The sequence below is a fragment of the Camarhynchus parvulus genome, chromosome 12, assembly GCF_901933205.1.
Source record: "Camarhynchus parvulus chromosome 12, STF_HiC, whole genome shotgun sequence".
Taxonomy (NCBI): Eukaryota; Metazoa; Chordata; class Aves; order Passeriformes; family Thraupidae; genus Camarhynchus; species Camarhynchus parvulus.
Genome location: NC_044582.1, coordinates 4,640,725 through 4,665,605, shown reverse-complemented (window position 1 = coordinate 4,665,605; position 24,881 = coordinate 4,640,725). Strand labels below are relative to the sequence as shown.

Below are 24,881 nucleotides of genomic sequence, written 5' to 3'. Positions count from 1 at the left end.
GAAAAGGAAGAGGAAGGAAATAATGCAATGCAGTTGTTGAAGAGAAAACATCCAAAAGTCAGGGTTTTCAGAACTTGGAATACCCAGGTCATTAAAACAAAACTTATCTGCAGAAGAATTCTGGCATGAATTCTGCACCAAAGTGAACTCTGGGTTACAAAAGGCACTTTATGCCATGTGCCTTGTTGAATACACAGATAAAACCTCATTTCCCACTATATTCCTCTTCACCATTAACTGTTGCTCTGAAAGCCACCAAACACAGCCCTTTTTCCTCATGTTATCAAACTGACTTCCAATTCAGCAGTGGGCACTGCTCCTAACCTCAGCACGGAATCAGTGCCATGTCTGGTGGCATGAGCCTGAGGATCTGCAAGGGAACAGAGAGCTTTAACCATGACACATTTCACACAACTTTGATGCTAAAGCAAAGGAAGAGCTTGGCACAAGCAGCAGAAGGAGCCTGAGCTGAGGTGGGCACTGAGGAGCACAGAGAGCCTGAGGCAGGCAGGGCACAGAGCTGCCGTGGGCTGACAGCTTCTCTGCACTTACATTTCACAAACACGCTCAATTTCCTTCCCCCGGCTGTCCTGCTGTTTCCTGAGAGCTAGTCTTCCTCTCCAGCTTTGGCTTAAAACACAGGTGACATCATCAATTCCTCTTTTTCATACAGCAGTGATGAAAAAGCTGATGACTTCTCTCCCCAGACCAGGCGTGGCACTCGTAACACAACTGTGGGCCACACCTAATTCTGCTGAGTGACAAAGCCTGGCAGAACTTTATACAGTTTTTAGCCTGACACCACATCTTCAGATTCTCATTTCTCAAAGATAAAGTCTTCCAGCTAGAACCCACAGTTATTACAGAACTTACAGTTTTATTCAGTCAATAAAAAATTTGCTCCCCCCTCAAAGTAAAACAGTAGCAAAGCTTCAGATGTAAAATAAAGTACACTCAGCTGAGTTATCAAATCAATTCTAGCCAAAAGGACAATGGAGATCAGCTCAGACCATACATTACATCAAGTTCTCCAATGTGAAAAATATTCTTACCTCAGGTTTATCTCTGTGTGTGTTTACAGCTTCGACATTCAGAAATATAGATTCTACTTTACATCCTGTTGATAGAAAACACATTTTTAGACACATCTGCTTTGAAAGTGAAGTTATAATAATGATGCAATCTAATTTTGAGATGGTGAAGGTTAATCACTTTCCCCTTCTGATTTATACCAGAATTTCCTGAATTCTGAAGAGCTAAAGCTACAGAAATTAATCTGTTCTCCATGGATTAATATTATTGTCCATCTGATAATCAATCTCATCAGCTTAGCTTTATCATTACTTCCTTTGAAAAAAAAATCTTTTTTTTAACATACACAAACATTCAATGAGGAAGTTTTTACTTGTAACTTTTTGTGTTTTAAACATCCAGGACTTCTGTACTACAGTAAAAATTCTAAGAAGATAAATGCTGCTCTCATTTCTTAAACATAAAAACAACTACAAGAAGGTACAGTGTGTTGTCAACAACCCCCATTCCTCTATATGTGCAAAATGGTTTTAACCCCAAGCTAAACAGAACTTCAAAGCTGACTCCTGAAAAGGAACTTCTGCTTTACATTCAAAAATTCAAAACCCCAGTGAGGCAAGAACAGTGAGAAGAAACAACTATTTCCCAGGTAGTATAAACTGATCCATTAGAGAATGATGTAATTACTCCACACACCACAGCCATAGCACTTCAAGCCATCTCTGACTGCCAAACCCTGGCTCATCTCACACAAACATGACTTTTATAAGCTACCACTACTCTACAGAACATCATCAATAGTCACTTCCTCTGACACACCAGAGTCCATCCTCTGTCACAAGCAGGTTTCCAGATTTTTCTCCTCATTTATTCCCTAAAGTCGTAACACACTCCATGGAGTTGCTACATGACAGAAAAGGGGGATTTCCTTAGAAAGTCACTCCACTTAAAAAAAAAAAAAGAAATTAGTAAGGCCAGTATTTGCCTTCCCTTTGGGAAGCCTGTCCATTTAAAGCCCATTTGTCAGGAAGACTGTGAGTAAACACTGTGGGAACTCAGAGAAATAGTGAACCATAAAACAGATTTTAAGGAGGAAAAGCACATCATCTCCCACTGGAGCAGCATCCTTACTCATCCTTCTGACCACAAATCCACTGTGAGCCCTGAGACCAAGCCAAGCTGTGAGCCCTGCTGCTGGCCATTCCCCAGGGCTGTTACACACCAGACATTTCAGAACCCTCTCAGTCCTTGCCACAAGCTGAGTCTAAGATCCAAAGAAAGCATCATGTGAAAAGCTTTACACATAAACCAAAGGGACAGGCCTTGCTCCACAGCAATTACCACATGCATTCTCCAGCTCATTTTTAATTACTGGTGAGCAAGTTCCTACCTACAGCAAGCTGCAGTTTCCCTTTTCATAGAACCACCACTGCCCTGGACTGCTGGGTAAAGGTCTCATCCACCCTGATCCAGCTGTCAGGCTGTACCAGATGTTCCTCCACTGCAGGTCAGACTCTTAAGGTGGGAATGACGCTGCTCTCCATCACCAGAAAGAGCAAAGCCCCAGGGGAGGCATTTCCCCAGAGCAGGCTTAACTGGGAGGTATCAAACACACCAGGTCTGATCCTGCATCCTGCCTGCCTGGAGCCAAGTGACACATCAGTGCCATCCATCAGTACTGCAGAAATAATTTACACAGTCCCTGTGTTTTCAGATGGCTGAACTCCAAACAGCAGGTTGGCTCAAATGTGCTCATCAGACATACATGTCAAACCCCTTAAAAAAGGACAATGGCATTTCTTTCCCTCCAGTCAGAAGGGCAAGGACAGTGTTTTGTACCACTTTGTTTCCTTCCTCTCCTAGTGCGTGAGCAAACACTCAAACATCCACACCCTCTTAAAATTTATGAACAGTCACCCAACTTCCCTCCCCCTGCAAAGAAGAAAGAAAAACAGCAACAACAACCAAAATAAAAAAGAATTCACCAGAGAACCCCAAAACAAAGCCTTGCTGTGGAAAACAGGCAGACTCTAGCAGGTCAGAAGAACCCAGTTTTAAAAAGCCCAAGTTTTAACTGCAGTGAATCTTTATTTTCAAAACCCCAGCTTGTCATGCAAGGCTGGGAACACCAGATGTCACCACAGCACAGGCTGTCCTTCCTGTAAAATGAAACTGCAACCAAATGATAAAAATCTCCTCACACAGATTTTCCAGTGCAACAGCTACTTTGTTTCATAATATTCTTTGTTCCAACTTCATTTGAAACTTAACAAAAAACAAAGTAGAGATCTGGACGGCTATTTTTCAGAGCTGATAATCAAAGACAGTCTCCAATTAATGACTGATCCAGCATTTTTGAGCAACATATTTTTCCTAATAAGCTGTGCAGATAATTCTCTGCCTGAGATATCTTCTGAAGTGGGAGATCAGCAGATACAACCCAGCCATAACTGAACAAAAATGAGCAGAAGCACTAAGCTGAGGTGGCAACACACACAAAACTCCATCAGCAATCAGTCTAAAGCCCAGGCAGGGCACACAGTAACCCTCACCCCACACTGCCCACAGAGCCCAGGGAAAGCCCCTGAGCCAAGCACCAGGAACAGCAGCTGACAAACAAATGCCAGCATCAACAAACAAGGTCAGTTCATGGGGTACTCTCATAGTCCATGGAAAAAAAAATAGTTCAGGAAAAGAGAACAAAGTTGCCTAAGGCTAAGGGAACACATTTGGCAAGATGAAAAACCTATACAAAATGGAAATTTGCCTGTCTTCTGCAAAGCAATACCCTCCAATACATCAATAAAAACTCAGATCTTGCTGTAGCAGACATGTAAATGCATGGGTTTGCCAGAAGAATTAGTGAAACAGAGTATGAACTGGGCACAAAACTGCCCCCTCCAGCAGTTACAGCCACTGGTGGCTTCAGGCCTTCAGCAACGTGTTTCCTGGCACAAGGCAAAGCAAGGGTAATCCAGAGGATTCATTTATTCCAGTAAAGTTCTGCAGGCATACATGCAATGTCAAACCTGACTATTTTAAAGCAACATAAAGTGTGTTTTAAACACTCCAGCACCTTTCCTGATGAGTATAGCCAGACTTATATAATAAATATACATAATTGCACTTACCATAAGCCACTGGGGTTAGCTTTAGGACGGTATGCAGTGGGCACTTCAGGTAGGGCAGTTGTTCTGAGAAATCAAACCACAAATTACACATGAAATACAGGTTACAACTGACTCTTCTGTTATGTTTCAGGTCAGCTACAGGAATGACTTCTTACCTAACAGGATATCTCTTTTCCTAGCATGCAACAGAGATGCTAATCAGAACAAAAAACAACTATCACAGTATTTCAGGTGAGGAGCAGCTCAATAACATCAACTACCAGGTTTCATGTCAGAGTCAAATACCAAAAACTACACTTGGGAACTTGCCTGGCAACACCAGCCTCTGATGATACAGCAAATTGTTAGAATTTACTGTGTGGAACCTTAAGCAGTAAATTTTCAAAAATACAGTCTGTTTGTAATGCATCAAGGAAGACTCACCTGCGGGCTTGTCAAGGAAATATGCGAGCAAGCAGCGCATGACAGCTTGGTGACAAATGACAAGCACATTCTCCTGCCTTTCCAGTTCCATAATTACTGGCTCCAGCCTCTGAACAAGATCTTCATAGGACTGGGTGGGGAGGAGAAACACAGAGCACATTAAAAAGGGAAAACTCTTTGAACAGTGTATATATATACAGAGGGGATCTTACTTTCATATTAGTCATCTTCTAAATGTTATTTAGTGCACAGACAAATACTGCAGTAATAATTTTCATTAAACTAGGAACACAGTTCAGACCTAAGCACTCACATAACACATTTTATTATACACATAACAAAACAAATCTCCCTCATAGAAAAGCTTTATTAAATTAGCCACTCTGATCAAGAATTTCCACAAAATCCCTAGGATTTAATTCACATCTGCAAATACAAGTCTTGCACATTATTTTCCATAGCTCATCTTCAAAAGCTTCTCTCTTCCAAAACCAAATCTAGGAAGCTCAGCCAACAATCAGCATGCAAAGAGTTCACAAAGCCTGACTTGTTCAGGCTGCTCTTTCCAAACAAGCTGTGGGCATGTTGGACTGGCCTGGTGATAGCAGCCACCATCCCACCAAGAGCCAGCACAAGGACTTGCTGGTGACATGTCCTGCCTCATCATGCACAGGGAATTGCTGCTGCAGGGGAACAGCAGGGCTCCTGCACAGGCACAACTGAACTGAATCTCACATGCATGGTAAAGACTCTGCTTCCAAAATGTGCCAGGTACTTCCAAAATGTGTCATGTACCACAGGTGGAGAGCTCAGCACATTGCCCAGCAGGGCAGGGACCGAGCACAGCAGGAAACCTTCACCCTGGTCCCCAGACAGGACCAAGTGGCACTGCTGACTGAGCCCTGGACAAGAGAAAGCCCCCGAGAGCTGTGCAAACCCCTCTCACTGTTACCAGACACAAAACTGCCTCGGATAAACGAGACCAACTCATCCCCACATGCACAGGGGGAGTTTGACATGCCAGTCACCATCCCCAGGACTGCACTGCTTTGAAAAACAAACACTCCTTGTTCAAATGCATGAGGAGAACTTGCAGCTTAATGACTGCCTCATTAGCAGGACCGGGTCACACTGCCAGGGACACTGCTCTTGTCACAGTGATTGCTCTTGAGACCAAGGCAGAGCTCTGCTTCCTCACAGCTCAAGCAGGAGCAGCTGGGCCAATCCCTTCTCCCAGACCTCAGCCCCCAGCGATGGCCCTGTGACCATCTGTCCATCACTGCACTGCACTAGGGCTGCTTTAGAAAAGCCAGCAGCAAGTTCATTTTCCCAGAGGCAAGGAATTAAATAATGTGTCTGGAGATTTCCACAGCATTTCAGCCAGAGCTGCCTGCAAAACAGCCACCACCAAGAGCAGGGATGAACAGAAACAGGGCATCTTAGCAGCATGTTTGCATGTTACAGTTAAAGCCCTGCAATAATTCCTCCTGCATTGTCACTGCAGGACCAGCACAGGAACAATGTCCACAAGATCGAGGCTCTCCATTGTTTTTCTAAATTTATGGGATTATTTTCCAAGCCCTGAATCACATAAGTGGTCTTTCCTTGCAAGATCCTATGTGCTTTTCCATGGAGAAAGGAACAACTTTTCATTAATTTAAAAATTTATTTTTCCTTCCTAAAGCCAGCATGCATATATGCAAGAAGACAAGGAGCCCCTTCAACTTGTGAGATTAAAAATAGCATACCTCTCCTTTAGGGTATCTGTATCTGTATTTGTCTTGGTCTCTCAGTGCAAATTCAAGAGGATAATTTTCCTGTATTTCTTCATATGTCATTTCTTCACACACTCCCTGTTGGTAATGAAAATATTAAAAAACATGTATTCCCAGTAATGCAAAAAGCAGCTATCACTCTTACATAAAACCATATACAAAATAACCTTTAACAGTTTTATTTTGCTACTCTGACACTTAAAATTGTCACACATGATAAACAGGGCACTCAGCTTGACTCAGAGGTGGTTAGGAGGAATCATTAAATCCCTGTATGGGTGAAGTTACATCTATGGACAAAGCAAGGCCATGTTTTATCCATTGCACCTCCTTTTCTGTCTTACAGCTGCAGCTGGAAACTGCCAGCTAGCAAACCTCCCCACCAAAAACTTCTTTCCAAGCCAAACAAACCAACACTTCATAACATCATGGCTTCTACAGAGGAATGTTTTACTGGGAAAGACAAGAGAAGAACAAATTAACAATGGCAAAATTTAATTAAATGTTTAGCCTTGTTTACATGTAATGACAATTACATCCAGCCTCTAGAAGCAGCTTCAATGCCATTCTATCCCACAAAAGACATATTATTAAAAAACTAAGTACTTTCTTCACCCCTAAAAATCAAAGCAACTTATTAGGCATTTAAAAGAGAAGAACTTACTGCATCTATTTCATTCAAAACCTTCCACTGCTCATAAGGCACTCCCAAGGCTTCAGCAGTCTGAATTGTCCTTTTCATCTGGCTGGTCCAAACTTTCAGATCTTTGATATTTTGCTCATTAATAAACTGTGACAAGCTTTTGGCAAACTGGAAGAAAAACCAAGAGACACTGGATGAGGGCTCAGAGCCAACACAGGGCGTTCAGTTCAGAAAACACGGGTTCCAGCCTCTGTAAACTCACTGTAGCTTTTCCAAAAGACTGACAAAGTTTTTGCTAAGAAATACAACCTACTCCATTACCCAAGAGGGACAGGAGAAAGAAAAGAAGTACAAGGAAAATACAAATTTTTAGGGGTTCCTAGCTTTCCTTCCACTAATTTTCCTTTCAGCTTTAAGTTGTGTACATTTTCCCAATTACCCAACTAGTCAGGATTTCACAACAATATAGTTAAAAAATAAAGCCCTCTTGCCAACCTGCTTTGTGGTGTGGGATAAAAAGGAATTTTAGTCAACAGAGAGACACACAGATAAAAGAGTACAAACCACAACACATAAAGTGCCCGTCCTGTTTCCACTACCCAGACAAACAACTAAAAAAGTCCTTTAAACTCATTAAGAGGAAAAGGCTGTAGAGGAGGAAAGCTGCCAGTGCCCAGCACAAACACACACAGAGCTCACGGTTCCACCTGGCTGGAGGTACATACTTCCTTCCCCCTGACAGACAGCCCAGGATCTCCTCCTATCCTCCCCTTGAGGTTGAGCTCGCTCTCCCCGTGGCGGCAGAGGTAGATTGACCGAGGAGTCACGTGGATATTCATGAGGTAGTAGACAATCCGGCTCTGGATGTGATCCATCACTCTGTTCACCAGGTAACTCCTTCCAACATCCATAATTTTAATGTAAGAAAGGTCCCTTTCGTGAGCAAATTAAAAAAAATAAAAAGGTTCCACATTGTTGGTATTAGCACATAGCACAATCTTTCCACCCTCTCTGTTATGAAACAAAGGGGCGACAAGCCAAAGAAATGAAAAAATCTTCATTCAGCCACAGAATATGCATCAGTCCTAAGAAATAACACAGTACTCCAAAGGTACAGGATGAACTCTATTCCTTTCACGTGGAGCTGCTCACATCGCTTTCTTTTCTACCTCCTTTACTTGCACTTCATCCAAATCTAGATCCTACCCTTGGAAAAATACAGCCCACACACGGAAAAGGAGATTCACTTAAGTTACCACAGCTAAATAAGATATGCAGCTATTTTACAGTACCATTTGGGGCTTTTTCCCAGGTTACAAACACTTTCCATCACCAAGTGCTTGTCTGATTGCACCCAGGGGCCAAAAGAATAGTCACTAATTACCCATCTCATTTAATCCCTCCAGAAAAGTAGGGCACCACAAGAGGCTGGGAGTAGTCTGAAGCAAGACATTTTCTCAATTCCTCTGTGAGCAACCCTTTCTTAACTGTACTTATTTTCACTACTTATCCTTTATCACCTGAGCTATAATTCTAGAGCAGCCTCTCGTTCACACAAGGGAAGATCTCTCATAAGCTGAAAATAACCACTATTGGTTTCTAGCTATGTGTTTGAGACACCACACCGCAATGAAACAAGAAAACTGATAATAAAACCAAGCAGAGGCAGTGAGAAACAGGCACCAGCACCCTGACTCCTGCCTGTGTTCCTTGGAGTTAATCACTGCCATTCCAGGCAGGCTCAGCCATTGGGTCCATCACAGGAGTTACACGCATGAACTGAGCCAGCTTCACACTGCTCACGCTCAACTACATTAAAATGCAGCTCAGCCTTCCCTGCAGCTGTGGCTGCAACAAACCAGCAGCACCTGGGATGGCTGCAGCACCAAATCCTACTCTAAAATCCTGCACTGTAGCAACAAGGAAGGGGTTCCTCCTCACATGATTCATCCTACCTTATTCTCAAGAGTTCAAAGTTAATAAAAACCAGAAGAATGCTTTGGCATGAGGATAAATAATGTAGCTAAGATAGTTTCTCAGAGCCCTGCACCTGCAGGATAATTCTGCAAGCACAAAGAAATTAATTCACAAGTCACATTTTTAAGACTGACGTGTTCATAATTAACCTTAACCATGCCAACCAATTAAGTTATGCTTACAAATCACTCATGTCTCCTCCACGTACCAAAAAAACCAAGTACCAACCAACCACTGTAGAAAGTCTGGAATAATTGCTAAATGCTGGTTCTATCCCAGAAGAATAAATACCATTTTCCAAGTGGGAAAATCAAAAAGAGTATTGTCCCAGACTAGACTCACCAGCCAATTTTCCTCAAACAAGGAAGTTTCCATGCTACACCCCCACAGTCAACACTCATTAATTTGCTGAAGAAGAGAGAGATCAAGCCACTAAAATAATGACTTGAAAGCCCTAATCCCCAGTACAGGATGCCCCAACCCTTAAAATAACATTTTAATAATATTGTGATCACCAGCAGTAATAACAGTGTTGTTTCATCACTTACTTGTCCAGAGTTTCATCTAAAGTCTCATACGAGTTCTTGTAGCACTCTATTCTTTTCATGAAGTCTTCTGTTGCTTCATCATTACTACAATCCACATAATCAGGACTACCCAGCTTCACTTGCTGTTTAAAATAAAACCAGAAGAGTATTTAAGTTTCCTTCCCTTCTTCATGGATGTTTAAAGAAATAGGGAGTGGGGCAACACAACAAAAAATTTGTCTGCAACTTCATTAAAATACATGTAAAGCAAAAAAGAACCCTACTCTTCAGAGAATTAAACTTCTGAGCTAGTAACATTCACATGGACAGGGGAAAAAAAAGAATTTTTTTCCATTAATGAGAGCTAACGTGGGGTTTTTGCTATTGGAAGTTCTTATAATGTACTTCTAAAAATACTAAGCTACTTTAAGCCTCCCAATATCAAGCAAACTTTCCCTTACTCACCACAATGTTTGCAGCAATGACCTCTGGATCAACACATACAGACTCCACAAAAAAGGTCTTCAGTCCAAATGGGAGGAAGAAGAACAGAAGGGAGGAAGAAGGAAGATGCATGAGAACACCTCTGGATACTAACACACAAGCAGCATGTCACCCACTTCCATGCCAAGGCCTTTTGCCTCCATTTACTCAGAAAGTTTCTCCAGATCCTCTCATCAGAAATCCCTGGCTCCCCATTCCATGACACATCATGCTCTGTGCTCTGTTCCCCAACAATGCTTGCAAGTGGAAAATTCTTGCAGTAGAAAAAACGTAGGATGGAAGAGCAAGAAACAAATGCAGAGGATGCCAGTTCAACCCCACAAACAGTAACTAACATTTCCGAATTAACATTTCAGAAGCCTCCCAGCTCATGGAGTAGCCTCACTTATAAAGAGGCTTGTGCTCTGCTGTGTCAAAGGCTTACAGAGATTAAGTTTAGAGGAAATGAAAGATGACTGGAGAACAGCTAAATGTAAAACCAGAAGGAAGAAAACCACTAAGTTTTTGGTTTGTACAGAACTAACAGAGAATCCCCTTCGTGTTCCTGCAGCAAGTATCTGAACTGCATGAAGAACCATACTTTAAAAGTTCTTTCTGACACTGCACTCATGACTACAGGTCCAGGAAGACAAAACTGAAGCTGTAGCACAAAATACCTTAGCTCCAAACAGTACAAACACTAAAGATGAGAAAAATGAGGACTGAATGACTTCAAATCACAAACAATGCTTAGGAACACAGAACACTTTATTAACTAAACATCCAAGAAGGACATGGCTTGTGCTAGTGCGCTCAGAGTACAGACAAGGGCAAAACTACCACTGGCTTACCTGGCCATGCAATAGCTCAGAACCGCTTTGCTTTCACTCACCTTATACCCATTTTCTTCACCAAATTTATAAATAGTTTCTCTACGTTCTCGAGTTGTGTTTGTAGCATCAAAGACCTAGGAAGAATTAAAGGGAGAGAGAAAAAGGAATGTGGAAAGCACCGTGTTAGTAACAACAAAATTATGGATTTAAAGTCTCTTGGTGAGAAGGAAAGCTATGGAAACTTCCCCTTCCCTCTACCCCACTATCTCAACATGCTCAAGAAGAAAACAAAGATATTACTACTTTACACATATTCTTTTTTTAAATACTAAAATTTAGTAATATTTTGAAAGCAGTTCTAGCAGAACTCTGGATTTCAAAAAGGAAATCAGAATTTAAGCCTAGCACATAGTACAGGAGAGAATCTTCCTCCTTGCCCCTTATCAGAATCAAATATTAATGCACAAGTTTTAGTGAACTCATACTACAAAAAAAAAAAGCTGCAGTTTAATGGGCTGCTCAAAATGCAAGTGTAAAACTTGCAAGAGTTGTAAATCCTGCCCATGAATAACACCATCAATGCAGCCATTTTTCTAGGAACTCAGTTTATCTCTGAACACATCAATGTTTTACTAAAGTACGAAGTTTGCCAAAGCATAACATTTACCTCATGTATCCAGCAGAACTTATAGTTAATGGTTTTGCCCTGTTTAGTTAATAAAAACCCCAGAGTTGTGTCAGTAGTCTTAAGACAAAAACTTTAAAAATTAGTCTCAACACACAATGTCAATAGTTGAGGAACTTATGTTTTGCATCCCATTATTAAATACTCAGGTATGCACCAACTTATCAGTTTCTCTTGCTCTCTTCAGACATTTCTCATGCCAGTAACAAGTGCCAAGAGGATACCTTTTGCTCAGCAAGTCTTTACCTTCCACTTGGAACACTAAACTACCAAATAGACATGTAAGCAAAATGACAGATGTGTTTAATGGCATATTGTGGAGCACTGTCCTATAGCAATGTGAAGAGAAGGTGGACTTTTTCCTTGGTGCCATCCTCCTCTCAGCTAACCTCTCAAATCAAAGGTAGCTGCTCAAAAGGTATGGCATCATCACTCTGAAATTCAGCACTCACTTCACTGCAGCAACAAGGCAGACCTAACTGCCAAAGAGGAAAGAAATCTGGTATACTGGACAGCTGCTGTAATCACTCAGGCCGTGTATAATCCAGCAGACACACAGAGTTTAGTGCAGAGGCACCTCAAGAAGGTGTCTCCAAGAAGAAACTCACAGCCACGTGCCCGTTCTCCTCGCTGAGGTACTGCCGGACGTCGTTCAGCGCGGCTAAGGCACACTGTCTGCACAGGGAAAGAACCACAAAATACACATAAAGGCATCTCATAATGCACTTGGGAGCAAAGGGCCCTGGAGATGTTAAGATCATTTATCTCAAAAACACAGACCTCCCTCCAAACATGGGGAAAAGCCAACAGAGGTCAGCCAAGCTACACTAAAGAAATGTGGTCATGTCACCTTGCTCCTCTGTGTCACTGACACAGATACTCATGTCCACAGAACACCCATCAACTTTGCTTGAAGGATACCCTTCCACTGATCTAAAACAATATCACTGAAACATCCCTACACCTGTAAGCTTTTCCCTATTACCTATTCATTCATAACTGCTTCTTAATTTGATTTGCAAAATAATAAACAAAATTAGCCAACTCAAGGCCTTAATCTTGTGGCACTAAGTTGGAGAGGCAACTATTTTTCAGTAATCTACTTACTCTCTTTTGAGCTATTGTGTGAAAACTGCTTATGTAGAAAAAATTTGTTAAAACAGAGAGCAAAACAAAGGTAGCATAAAGTATTAGTGACTGAGATGAAATATCATCCCACTGCAGTCACCAACCCAGTGTAATTAGTACTGGAGACAGCTGAGGACACAAATACCAAAAATCCCCACCCCACCATACTTTACACTTGTGTTAAATCTGGACAAGAACACATGAATATGCAACTTTCCTCTGTCCGCAGCATTAGCATTATCTTCAAAGTCCATTATGATTCCTAACACATCAGTAATGCTGGAGGGCAACATTGTACACGATTTACTTGTTTGCAGAACAAGGCCCCATTTATTCCCAGTAAGTACAGCCTCTCTGCAGTACCAACATAAAAGCCTGCCCATTTCAACAGCCCTTCCCTACATTACTCCTGAATTTTGACTTCCAGACTGAAATTCATAACTGCTCTATTTACCATCTTCTGGAAGCACAGCTTTATCTCGAAAGAGAAATGAAGGCTTTTGGATCTTGACAGTATTTCCACATTAGCACAGTTAACAGATGTCAGGAGCTGAGATTCATCACCCAGGTCTTCACTGAATAAATACAAACCCTCTTTACTCATTGTTAACCAGGCAGATCATCCCATACAGCCCATTTCATGCTACATCCCTCACCACTTAGCCTAATAGGTGGCACAGAGGCATATTAAAAGGTTTAGTTCTACCTGTAACCAAAAGGTAATGGCTTTTGCACTTGGTGCAAAATGAGGTGCATTAGCCTTGCAAAAGGCAAGGCTAATGCACCTCATAACTGCTCTTTATCCCCAAGGATTGGGAGGTTCTTATGCAGCCTGTTCTCCTTTGGCTTTAGCAACACTCAGTGCTGCTGAGGGGGAGAAAGGGAAGGAGGGGGGCAAGGCAAGGACAGCCACAGAAGAACTCCAGACATATTTGATGCATAAGGTGAAGCTGAATTAAGAACAAGACAGTCCGTATTTTAAGTAGCCTAAATAAATACTATTTCCATCCATCTCAGATTTCTCATTTCACACTGCACGCTCTAAGTGCTCTCCTGAACACACTAAAAAGTACAGTGAGTGTCCAAGAAAATCAAAAGGCCTTCTTGTTTGATCTCCTCTAGGAAAGAAGCAGCTCCCTCTTGCTCTGACCCTTCTCCTCAAGGTCTGCCCTACATTAAAGCACAGCCTCTTTCCAGGCAGGAGCAGAGACTCAAATGCTTCATCTGGACACAGAACTCTGGTTCTTTCCTTGCTTTGCACAGCATTAGCAAAACATGGCAATTTCTGAGGCTATGCATGGAGGGAATGAATGAGGCACCTGCATGGTGGCCAAACCCACAATTTCAGAGAGAAAATGATCACATTTGATTCTCACTCATTTAAACAGATAATGATGAATACATTCAAAGTGCTCCAGATGAACAATTTCATTATACAAATCAAAAAGAGAAGCAGTTATGTGGGTTTTTTTCCTTTATGAAGCAAACAAAAGCTCTAAAATTGGATTTTAGGAATTATGCAGCAGAAAGAGTCACATTTATTAGCTGGTACTCTACAAGAAGTTAGGAAAAGTTATAACTATCTGTTAAAATAGTGAAAATATCTGGAGTATCTACAGGAATAACAGTAGTCGCATCCTAATGAAAATGAACCAAGGACTTCTCCCAACTTCTGATGCTTGCGATGAAACAATCAAGAAAAGAAGACTCCCAAATTTTCATCAGCCTAAAGAAATCACTATTCCACCTTCTCTAGAATGTATTTTCCAGCAGTCTCCCTAAGGGTCTTCTTGATCATACAAAAATGCAACTTCAAGCAATCTCTAAGAGTAAATTAAATAGGATATCCTTTTAATACAATTAGCATGGTGTACCAAGCACAATCAAAACTTACTTCCTGATTTTCAAGCCTTCTTCATTGTCAGGCAGGAAGAATTCAAAGGATTTATATTTTTTCACCAAATCTCGACGATACTGACCAACATTAAATTCTGCCAAGAGAAACCAGCATTAGCAAGAGCCAACAACAGAAACATGAAAAGGTCATGACAACTTTGAAACCAAACTTCCTGCAAAGATAAAATAACTTGGCCTGTAAGAAGCCAATCTATCATACTTCTTTTTGTGTTTTGTGAGGTTTAAAATAGCAAGACAGCAATAAATCTTGGAAATAGCTAAAGAACATTTGGGCTGTAGTCACTCTACTTCAGTGGCCACACTGTAGTGCCTTTGTCTGCCAGTTTGCCTGGACTACAAAAAGAAATTCTTTTCCTCCTTTTCAGGTGTTACTCAAAGTCTATAAAGTAATGATTATTGGTATTAATTATACTTAATTATTATCATTAGTTTCTTCTTCTATGTACAGTGAAACAGTATTCAGATAGCACCTCCCAAAACGTACGACTCTTATCTCAGCACAAGGCAGAGCTCTAAATAGAACTAAACAATCTGGTTTTAAGTAAACAAAACTTAAAATTCCAGTAGTGGAAACATTTTTTCAGAACCCTGCTCTAATATTTCTATTCCTTAAGGATTAGTATTTCACAACCCTTGTTACACTTACTGGGAAAAAAAAAGACAAATTGCTAAAACATAAAAAATCATTTAAAAATCATCCTAAGTATGAAACAATCTCACTGTAATCTCATCTCAGTGGTCAAAAACCACCTACTTCTCATCTGGGCAAAGGTGCAAAAGGTCTATGGCCAACACAACATCAGGTATGGGATTAGGACAAGACAGTTCTGCTTTGCCCAGAGCAGAGTGACACTGAACCCTAATTCATTTCATCCAATGGCTCTGAAAGCAGGCCTCTGAAATACAAGTAATGTTTAAGTTGTTTCAGACCTACAGGTTTTTTCTGTCGAACTGCAAAGCTTTTGGTTTTGTTTTTTTTAAACATTAAAACACACTGAAGTATTCTGTTTGAGATGCTGCCAAGGTACAACTCTATTTGCCAGACTTCATTTCTGGAAAGAGGAAAGAAGCAGTAGACTCAATTACAAGGCTGTAGTTAAGAAAGAAGACATAGAATAGAAGAGCCCATGAATCAGCTGCTGTACACAGATAGCTGCTGGGATTGGAGGCAGAGCATAAAGATACAAAAATTATTTTTCTCCCCAAAAGTGAAGTTTTGCTTGAGCTCAGCAGTGTTGATGGAATTCATCATGGCATGGGTTACAGAACAATCCAGGTGATTCTGTGATGGTTTTAATAAGCACTGGCCACAGTGGCTACATGAAAAGGTGGGTCCTTGTAAAAAATAATGAATTTCATGAGAAGGAATAGTCACTGCCAGAGAGCCATGAAGAGGAGAGGAAAAAGTGCTATCTAGTGAGACAATCTCCAGCCTTTATTCTTAGCAGCCATGCCTATGGAAAATTTTCCCAAAGCTCACTCGTATCACAACCACAACTATTCAAAAAAGCTTCCAAGGCTTAGTATCTCAAAACCACATTGCAACACAATTCTATTCAGACATCTAATTGACCTCATTTCCTTCAAAAAGCACAGACAAAAGTCCCCTGTACTTTTAACCATTTCACATTCTATACAACAGAGGATTTTGGAAGGAAGAAAACACAGAAACGATGACTGAAATGATTTAACCATCACCAAAAGCCTGGGCTATTTACCTCCACCTTCTGTTCTTGAACTCTCCAGCTTGCTTAGCGTTACATGAAAAGATGGCATTCATCTTTTCTCTGGTTTACATAACCTCATAATTTGAACCATCTGTCTCAGAGAACAAGAACTCCTGCTAAATTAAGCACACACTAATTTTAAGACATTAAGAGCCAAAGGGTAGCAGATGTTAGGGCTACTTGATACTGATCCTGTATCAGCTCAGTCCCACCAAGTGGAAGAATTAGGGAAAATGTCATCTATCCCCTCAGCCAGGCAGTGAGGTGTTTCACACTGATTTCAGTAAAATTGCATCACTGAAGACACAAACAGAAAGGCTCTGTGGTTTGCTGAGAAAATCTCAGTCACCCTTCCTAACAAAGACAAACAATACTCTGCAACCAAGGACAGAAACTCATATGGCAACTTTAGGTTGCATATTTTTGTAAAATCAGGCAGCAATGCTCTACCTGTTTTTCATCAAGCACAAGTGTGTGTGTTTTCTGATGTGCTGCTCACTGCAGCCCACAGAATTTTTCCTACAGCTGAGCCAAACCCCACCTACAGCACAATTAGTATTTGGGATACATTCAACCAAGCATGAGCCAGATGTGGATAATATCCTTTCTTGCTGTCCAATATTGGATTTGTGCTTGTCAAAGGTCACACAGTGAAGTGCTCAAACTCAATGACATTTATACATAACACATCTCATAAATTTAAGTTACGTGTGTATCTAACATACAAGCATTTTGTCACCTTGGATATAGGCTAAACTGCTTGAATTGTTATTCCATTTTAGCCTAATGGATAAAACTGAACTCTGAACTAGCTGATATTGGTCATCAGAAGGGTTAAACCACGTGAAAACAGTCAAAATAAAGTGATAATTTAAATCCTGTAAACTCTCATACTTAATATATCCCCCATAATGTCTCTTCTAAATAAAGCATATTATACAAGTTCCTAGAAACTTAAGAAAACACCCACACAAAAAGCTTTACCCTAGAATGAAAAGGCAGCTTAAATATAGGCCAGAATTTTTCATCTTGACTTCTTAGAGTGATTAGGAAATACATCTCTGAACAGCCAGCCAAAACTCCACACTTCAGTATGACCTCATATGTGTAATGTCATTTAAATTATTAACTAGGCATAAAGCTACTATCACTGCACTGGACACAGAATCACAGCACACCAAATGTGTCTTGCTCTTCTGCAGAGAGACAGGAGAAGGAAGGGGAAGTGGCTGCTCAGAACCTCAAATGGACTTAGGTCCTGTTTACTGGGCCCACAAGATACCACAGGAGCCCAGAGAGGTCCTTGGCACAGCCAATCTGAGCCATTTCCTCCCCAAAACACGCAGAGAAATCTTTAAGGAGGCGATAACAAGTGGCTGCCTCAGTCTTTGGGCTCTTAGTACTTAGACAAAGAACTGCAAGTCATTCCACAAACATAAAGAAGTAAAGAACTGCAAGTAGCAAAAGTTCACAGAGAAGAAAACATGGAGAAGTCGGGAAGTTTAACAAAGTGAAGTGCTCAAACTCAATGACATTTATACATAAAACATCTCATAAATTTAAGTTACATGTGTATCTAACATACAAGCATTTTGTCACCTTGGATACAGGCTAAACTGCTTGAATTGTTATTCCATTTTAGCCTAATGGATAAAACTGAACTCTGAACTAGCTGACACTGGTCATCAGAAAGGTTAAACCATGTGAAAACAGTCAAAATCAAGTGATAACAGGTGGCTGCCTCAGTCTTTGGGCTTTTAGTATTTAGAGGAAGAACTGCAAGTCATTCCACAAACAAAGAGTAAAGAACTGCAAGTAGCACAAAGTTCACAGAGAAAAAAAGATAGAGAAGTCGGGAAGTTTAACCCAGAAGTGCCGACTGCTCATTGCTTGTAAACAACATTACTTTTCACCTACATGAAGAAAGGAAAAGGGAAACAAGGAAAAAAATAAATAAACAAAAAGGGGCAGCATTTCATGATAAGGGAAAAAGGTTGATTTAGGCACCTGACAGAACAGGAAGATAAAGGGACAGTCAACATAATTTGATTAATTAACATGTAAACAGCAACGTGCCTGTGTATGTTATTGTTTAAAAATACATTAACAAAGCAGAAGGATTTTTAAGCAGTCAAACTTGGCAACAAAATTACTGGAAATCAGGTTTATAAACCCCGTAAGGTTGTGCCCTGTCCTTCTGCTGTAAACAGCAGTAAACCCATCACCTTTCGTGGGCACTCCAATCCAGTTTAAGTAGCGTGTCAGCTTCTTGGAGATGTAGGTTTTTCCTCTTGCTGGGAGACCCACCATGACAATCAGAGTAGGGCAATTGGTCATACATACTGCAAAGGAAACACAGGAAAGCAGGATTTACCAACAGCATTCCCACAAAGCAAAGGCTGCTGCTGCTGCAGGGGAAAACCCCTCTCTGCGAGCCCCCAAGGAGGTGCCCCCCCAAGCAGCTCATGCACTGTGGCACCATTTGGGGCTCCACAGCAGGACAGGGATCCTGACCTCCCTTTTATGCTGAATTTTGGAAGGGAGAGTCAGTGGTAGTGTAATGATGGACATGTGAGGTGCAAACAGGCAGGAAAGAAGAAACCTGTGTGTTGGCACACAGAAACAATACCAAAATAAAGGCAACTGACATCTTATGCCCATGTGTACCTCAGTTCAGTGCTTGCATTGAAAGGAAACAGCAAGGTGTACAGTTTTAAAGTAATTTTTGTATTTTTAAGATCTAAACATCATTCAACCTTTTCTCGATTTTGAGCAAAACGAGCATGACAAACACATCTTAATACATTATAGTAAAACAAGCTACTCACTACTGATTATTTCTCCTTTAAGTATAATTAACACTAAAATCTCTCTTGAGCAGAGCTCATTTTGGCTGTTACTAAGAATAAAACAGTATTCTCTACAATCAAGTATAATAATCTAATATAGATATATGTACACACTCTTAATCAAAGCCATAGCATTTAATTTTAAAAAAACTCAACAGTGTAGGAGGCTGAAGGAGTTGTATTAATAATCTGAAAATCTTGAGGCATTTCCTTTCAAATCACAAGTTTTTGAACATTTTAATAGCACAAATCTAAGGATACCTTGTATTAATCTATTACAGCTACAAGGAACTCCCTAAAAAGAAAGAAGATATTAAAGTGAAACAGATACCACCAGCTCCCTCCACCCTCTATTTTTAAGGGAATTAATTTCTATATAATCCACATGTCTATCAATTTCCTCAGTGCTTTGACAGAGGAGACATCAATTCACTCAAAAAGACCAAATTTCAGTGATTAGCTGTAAGGCATAACTGAATTGTTGTACAAAGGGCTGTGATTGCTCAAAATTCCCAAACTCCCATCCCACAGAGTCACTTGCATAAATCTGGTGCAGAAAGTTCACATAACTGAATCAAAAAAGAACAAGCAGATTAGCAAAGGCAGAAGTGCTGTTTTAAAATGCACATTAAAAGACACAAACCAAAAAACATTAAAAATACACCACTTTTCATGGGGAGAGGAGGTAAATTGGTACCCAGCCTCAAATCCATGAAACACTCAACTACTCCCTGTAATGACAGCTACAGGGAACTAAATGCAAAGCAAAACAGATCTGTCCAAGCATGACCAAGTTTTTGGAAGGACACTGATAAAAGCCCTCAGAGTAAGCTCCTCTGGGCAGAAGCCTATAAACAAGAAAAGTAATAATTTCTTTTCCTCTTTGTCATAAGGTCAGGCTGTGAACCCCCTCTCCAAGAGGGTGAAGGAAGTCTCCAGGGAAACAACAAAGCCTATGGAGTGCCAAGAGCACAGTGCTTATTAAGTTAACAGCCTTGCTTCCAAACTTAAGGACAGAGCAATAAAATACTCAGATGAGAAAAACATCTGGGCCCCAAGAAATTTAAAGAGGAGACATTTTTCTTCAAAGCCTGTTCAAAAGGTCCTTCACCTGAAACACCTAGCTCAAGTTTTGAACAATTTTTCAGTACAAGCAGTGAAGTAAGAGCAGTAAAAGACAAACCAGGATCTGTACAGAAAGGGTCTGTACACAGCCCCAACTCCTCCTGTTCTACAAGAAAGTGTGCTGTAACAGGCTTTTCTACCCATTCCAAGCAGAATTTACCAACTTTTTGTTCTTAGAGCACCTCTTTTTTTATTTTTTTCCCTTTTTCTGCTGCTGGGGTCAGCCATACAAATTTCACCTTCTCACAGAATATTTGTCTTCAGGCAATGCCATGATAAACCTGTACTGGAGTAAAACTGAAGTCTGGGAAGCTTCCATGAAGAGTCCTGCAAACCACTTAAATTAAATGGCTGCTTCACAGATTATATCAACAGCTAAATTTCTAAATTAAGTCCTACTTAAGGCCTGCATGGGTTTGTGATATATTTTCTAACCAAGCAGCAAACTAGATCAACCCAACTACAACATGCACGAGGGACATTCAGTGCCAATCTGCCACCACCTCCATTTTCACATATATTTCGTCAAAAAAAGTACAAAACCAGGAAAGCTGCCTTTGTTAGAACCCCATGTGTCCAGCTTAACAGGCACATCTCACCCCTTATTCCAATCATTCTGGTGAGTGACCACAGAGCAGAAACCAAGAGAAATATCCCAATAAACAAGTGGCAATGCTACTCTTGTTAGGTGCCAGGCTGACCAAGAATGCATTTATTCTATGAAGACAGATGCCCCTGTCTTTGTCAGGAGGAACACCACTGATGCCAAAATCTGCTTTTCCAAAATGCCACAGCCCTGTAAGCAACACTACACAGGACACAGTGCTACAGGAATGTGCCACCCCTCAGGCCTTGTCCTTAACAAGAGGGTGGCAGTTTACAGTCTAAAATTCAGGGCACTAAAGAAATGTTTGGTGTTTTGGATTAGATGGCCACCCATGGCTGCAGCCTCACACCACCTGCACAGGTGGCACTCAGTGACAAACACACCTGTGCATGGGCAAGCAGAAGCCAAAGGCACCTGGGCTGGCCAAAACAGCTCATTCACAGCTAAATGGCAGGACTAAAATAAAAGCACACAAAGCAACTATTTCACTTCTTCTGTACCTCAGTGCAGCATTCTCAACACACAAAGACTCAGCACAGCAGACTTTATTTCCTCCCTTATGTCCTATGTAATTAACAATGCTTAGTTTTGCTCATTAGCTGAATAAAAAAGTTAAGACCAGAACAGAATGCCAAGTTCTGGTATGTATCAAATGGATGTATCAAATACTCCAAAGAAATTAATTGTCTTTCACTTTATCTAAACCACAGCTTTCTCAACAGAACCTTGCCAACACTCACTGCAAGCAGGGAGAAATAGTCATTCCCACAGAGGTATTTTCAACATCAGTGTCTCATGGCTTACATCTTCCCTTGAAGAAATGTAAGCAAGTTTGACACGAGGAAGTAAGCTAATAAAAATAGCCAAACATACCACAAATTACATATATCCCAGTGGCACAGTGGTAAATCCTCCTTTTCACAGCACCTCACCATCATTCAATTTATATAAAAAAAACTTCAGTGTGGGTTACAGGTGTGTGAGTTAGAGCCAAGGCAGACTCCTAAGGGCAGCTTTCTCTCCACTCCTTACCACTGAATTGTCTGGTTTATCTTCAGAAACATCTCTACACGGTCTAGGCTCCAGAAAACAATCTCATTTTCCACTACTGCTTTGCATATGTAACCCCTAAGGGTTACTGACAGCCCCAACCTGTGGATGTGCCATCAATACTGATTTTGTTAGAGGAACACAAGCACTCAGAACAGTAAAACAAAACTTACAGCTGGTACACCATCCTTTGCTAAAGAGGCTCTAAGACTTCGGTCAGTTTTTTCTTTAAAACAGATGTTTCTGATATATACATTTAGAAGTGCATGTTTATAAACAGCATCACCAAAGAGAGGGAACACAGAAAAAAACACACCCAAATTACCAATCAGTGAGGGAAAATGGCCAAATTATGAAATGCTGCAACTGAAGCAAAGTCATTATACCAGTTTAGTATTTCTTAAACATTAGAACGACACAGCAAGTTGCAGCTCAAGTGTAAAATTATGACTGCCTACCCTTCCTAAAATTTAAGGCTTAATAGTCAAGGAGAAAGAAATGACATGTTTATTTCAAGCCTCTATTGTGAAATAACACGAACGCAAAAGAAGGTTGTGAAACCAAACTGGGACATGGAACAATCTAGATGAGTTGTGCTGCAATTCATCAGCCCTCAAAACTCTTTTGGATCTTGTGAAATCCGAGTCAAGAGTTGATATCTTCCAGGTTCACTTACTACCAAACAAATTATCAGCTGTCCTTTCCTTTGACCCAGAATTAGATTTTGTTTTTTCCTTATATGTGTTAAGGACACATGTTTTTTGTATCAAGCTGTTACTGTTAGAGATTTGAAGTTTACGAAGTGTTCTTGCAGTTTCTATGGCCTTCAATTCAAGGCCTGTTCTCCAAAAATCCTGTACTATTTAGAGGCTCATACACAAGTTTCTCTGACTTTAAGCCAACACAACCATCCTTCCAAATAAGGTCAGCCCTACATGTTTTTCCCATCACTTATCCAAGTTAACCATTGTTAATCCATCTATCTTTTTGATCAACAATGACAACCAGTCTCCCTTCTTTGCATCCCATGGGGACGAGTTCCCCATCCTGCTGTTCTTCCTGAAAAGCATCTGCTCCTAGACCTGAAGAAGTCCATCATCTTCTAATTTGTATCTCCTCTTTTTGTCCAAACCACCAGTTTTTACCATCACCTTGGTCCAAGGGATTCAGAATTCGTATTTGTCCCCTGCCAGCCCTGTGCCACCAGCTGTTCTGAGCTGCTCTGTCATTCCCTTCCTGAGGGTCACCTTTTGCTTCCACAGCTTTGATGCCAACAGCAACAATCCAGCTCACATCGTGCTCCTCAGGCGCAATCCTCACCTCATTCCCTCTCCTATTTTCAGTTCCTAGCATGAGGAGCATAAATACACACAAGCAGCATGTGCTCAAAGGGTAGAGTTCTTTAGAGCAGAGATAATCATTTGATACTTTTTTTTGGATGTACATTTCTATTGCTATTTCATCAGCAAATGACATTTATTAGAATGACCAAATTTCAGCAGCTGTAGGGAACCAAAACATTTAACTGTAGTTGGGGAGGAATGTTTAACCACAGGAAGTTCACTATTTATCTCTCACTATAAACATCCTCTGCTGGCTCCCCAAACAACTTTCACTAGGGCCTACTCAGCTATTTGTTTTTAAAGTCCATGTTTACAGTCCTCTGCTTGATTCAGAGGTTACAGCAATCTGAACATCCAATGCCAAGAACAGCTTTCATTCAACCTATTCACAGACAAACCTCTTCACAGGTGACCACAAAAGGCAAGCCACAGCTATTAGTAACAAGATGCACTTGCAGTGCCCTCAGGTGTGACTCTGGAAGTCACCAGAACAGTCACCTTGTGTCCCCAGCTGTAAAAGCTGCCTGCTCTGTAGGCTGCACACGGACACAGCTCCTCCTCAAAGACCTTGTACTGCACAGACTGAAAGAACTGGCTCTTCAAAGCCCTCTGACAGCTGAACCCTGGCACAGCTCAACACATTTCTTCTGCCCAAGACAACAGCAGTTGCTACAACTTTTAGAAAATCACACTAAAACCAGCTAACACTGGCGAGTCCTTTTGTAGACAAACCTGCCGAGGCCTCAACTGGAAGTGTGTTTCTGCTCATCCACCTTCTAGAAGGATAAAAACTAAAGGTAGTGCAGATAAAGGTCAGCAGCACAAAGCAAAAAATAAATTTAAAAAAAAAACACCAACCAAAGGAGACTGAGACAGTTCATCTTGTTTAGCCAAGAAACTCAACAGAGAGTGACTAACTTCGCTTTTCCCACCGCAAAGCTACACTTGAGAACAAAACCACTTCCACCTTGAGCTGGTATTTTTGGAACAGCATCACCTGCCACAGTTACCTGAAGCAGCAAAGAACCAGAACTGTTCAGCTCAACACAGCCCCAAGTGACCCATCTGGGCAGGCCATCCTGCGCTGCCACACACAGCTGCAGCACCCACAGGCCACACTGCCTCACCAGAGCACAGGACAACACAGGACACGTGGAAATCCCAGGGAAAAGGAGTCTGCAACTCCCCTGCGTGGGAAAAATTATGAAGTGTTCTCAGTTTGTTGACACGAGATAGAAAGTTTTATCAAGGAAAAGTAACTTCTGTTCCTTTGCAGGCTGTTTGTAATTCTTATGTATCACAAATGACTACAGACTTTTTATGGGTAGGGCTGCAAAAGCATTTAAAAAGAAAAAGGCAATCTCTTTTTCTAGCAAAAGGTTTTTTTCATTATGCCTGATTATTTGCTCCCTCTGAAGTATAAGGCCCAGATGACAGTAATACTTCAACTCAAGCTGCTAAATAGCTCTATCTAATAGAGCTATCTCCAAATTACTTCTTTTGACTGCAGTGTGGATACAACACAAAGGCAAAATAAATCCCACTGCAGTCTAGGTGCACTCTCATTTTGGTCCCTTGACAATTTGTAAGGGGTCTTAAGCATTAAACTAACAGAGTCCTACAAAA

General features: G+C 41.0%; 1 protein-coding gene across 4 annotated transcripts in view; it reads right to left on the bottom strand.

Moving 5' to 3' along the window:
• Positions 1–24,881, bottom strand: part of LOC115908139 (6-phosphofructo-2-kinase/fructose-2,6-bisphosphatase 4) — a 49,455-nt gene that overhangs the window by 7,739 nt on the left and 16,835 nt on the right. For all 4 annotated transcript variants that reach the window (XM_030956495.1, XM_030956496.1, XM_030956494.1 and 1 more), the window contains exons 2-13: positions 18,507–18,623; positions 14,532–14,628; positions 12,118–12,184; positions 10,884–10,958; positions 9,974–10,030; positions 9,530–9,651; positions 7,730–7,937; positions 7,026–7,172; positions 6,335–6,439; positions 4,587–4,716; positions 4,164–4,226; positions 1,053–1,117 (exon numbers count right to left, since the gene is read on the bottom strand). In XM_030956495.1, coding sequence (XP_030812355.1) covers positions 1,053–1,117; positions 4,164–4,226; positions 4,587–4,716; positions 6,335–6,439; positions 7,026–7,172; positions 7,730–7,937; positions 9,530–9,651; positions 9,974–10,030; positions 10,884–10,958; positions 12,118–12,184; positions 14,532–14,628; positions 18,507–18,623 — 1,253 coding nt within the window. The remainder of the gene's footprint in view (positions 1–1,052; positions 1,118–4,163; positions 4,227–4,586; positions 4,717–6,334; positions 6,440–7,025; positions 7,173–7,729; positions 7,938–9,529; positions 9,652–9,973; positions 10,031–10,883; positions 10,959–12,117; positions 12,185–14,531; positions 14,629–18,506; positions 18,624–24,881) is intronic.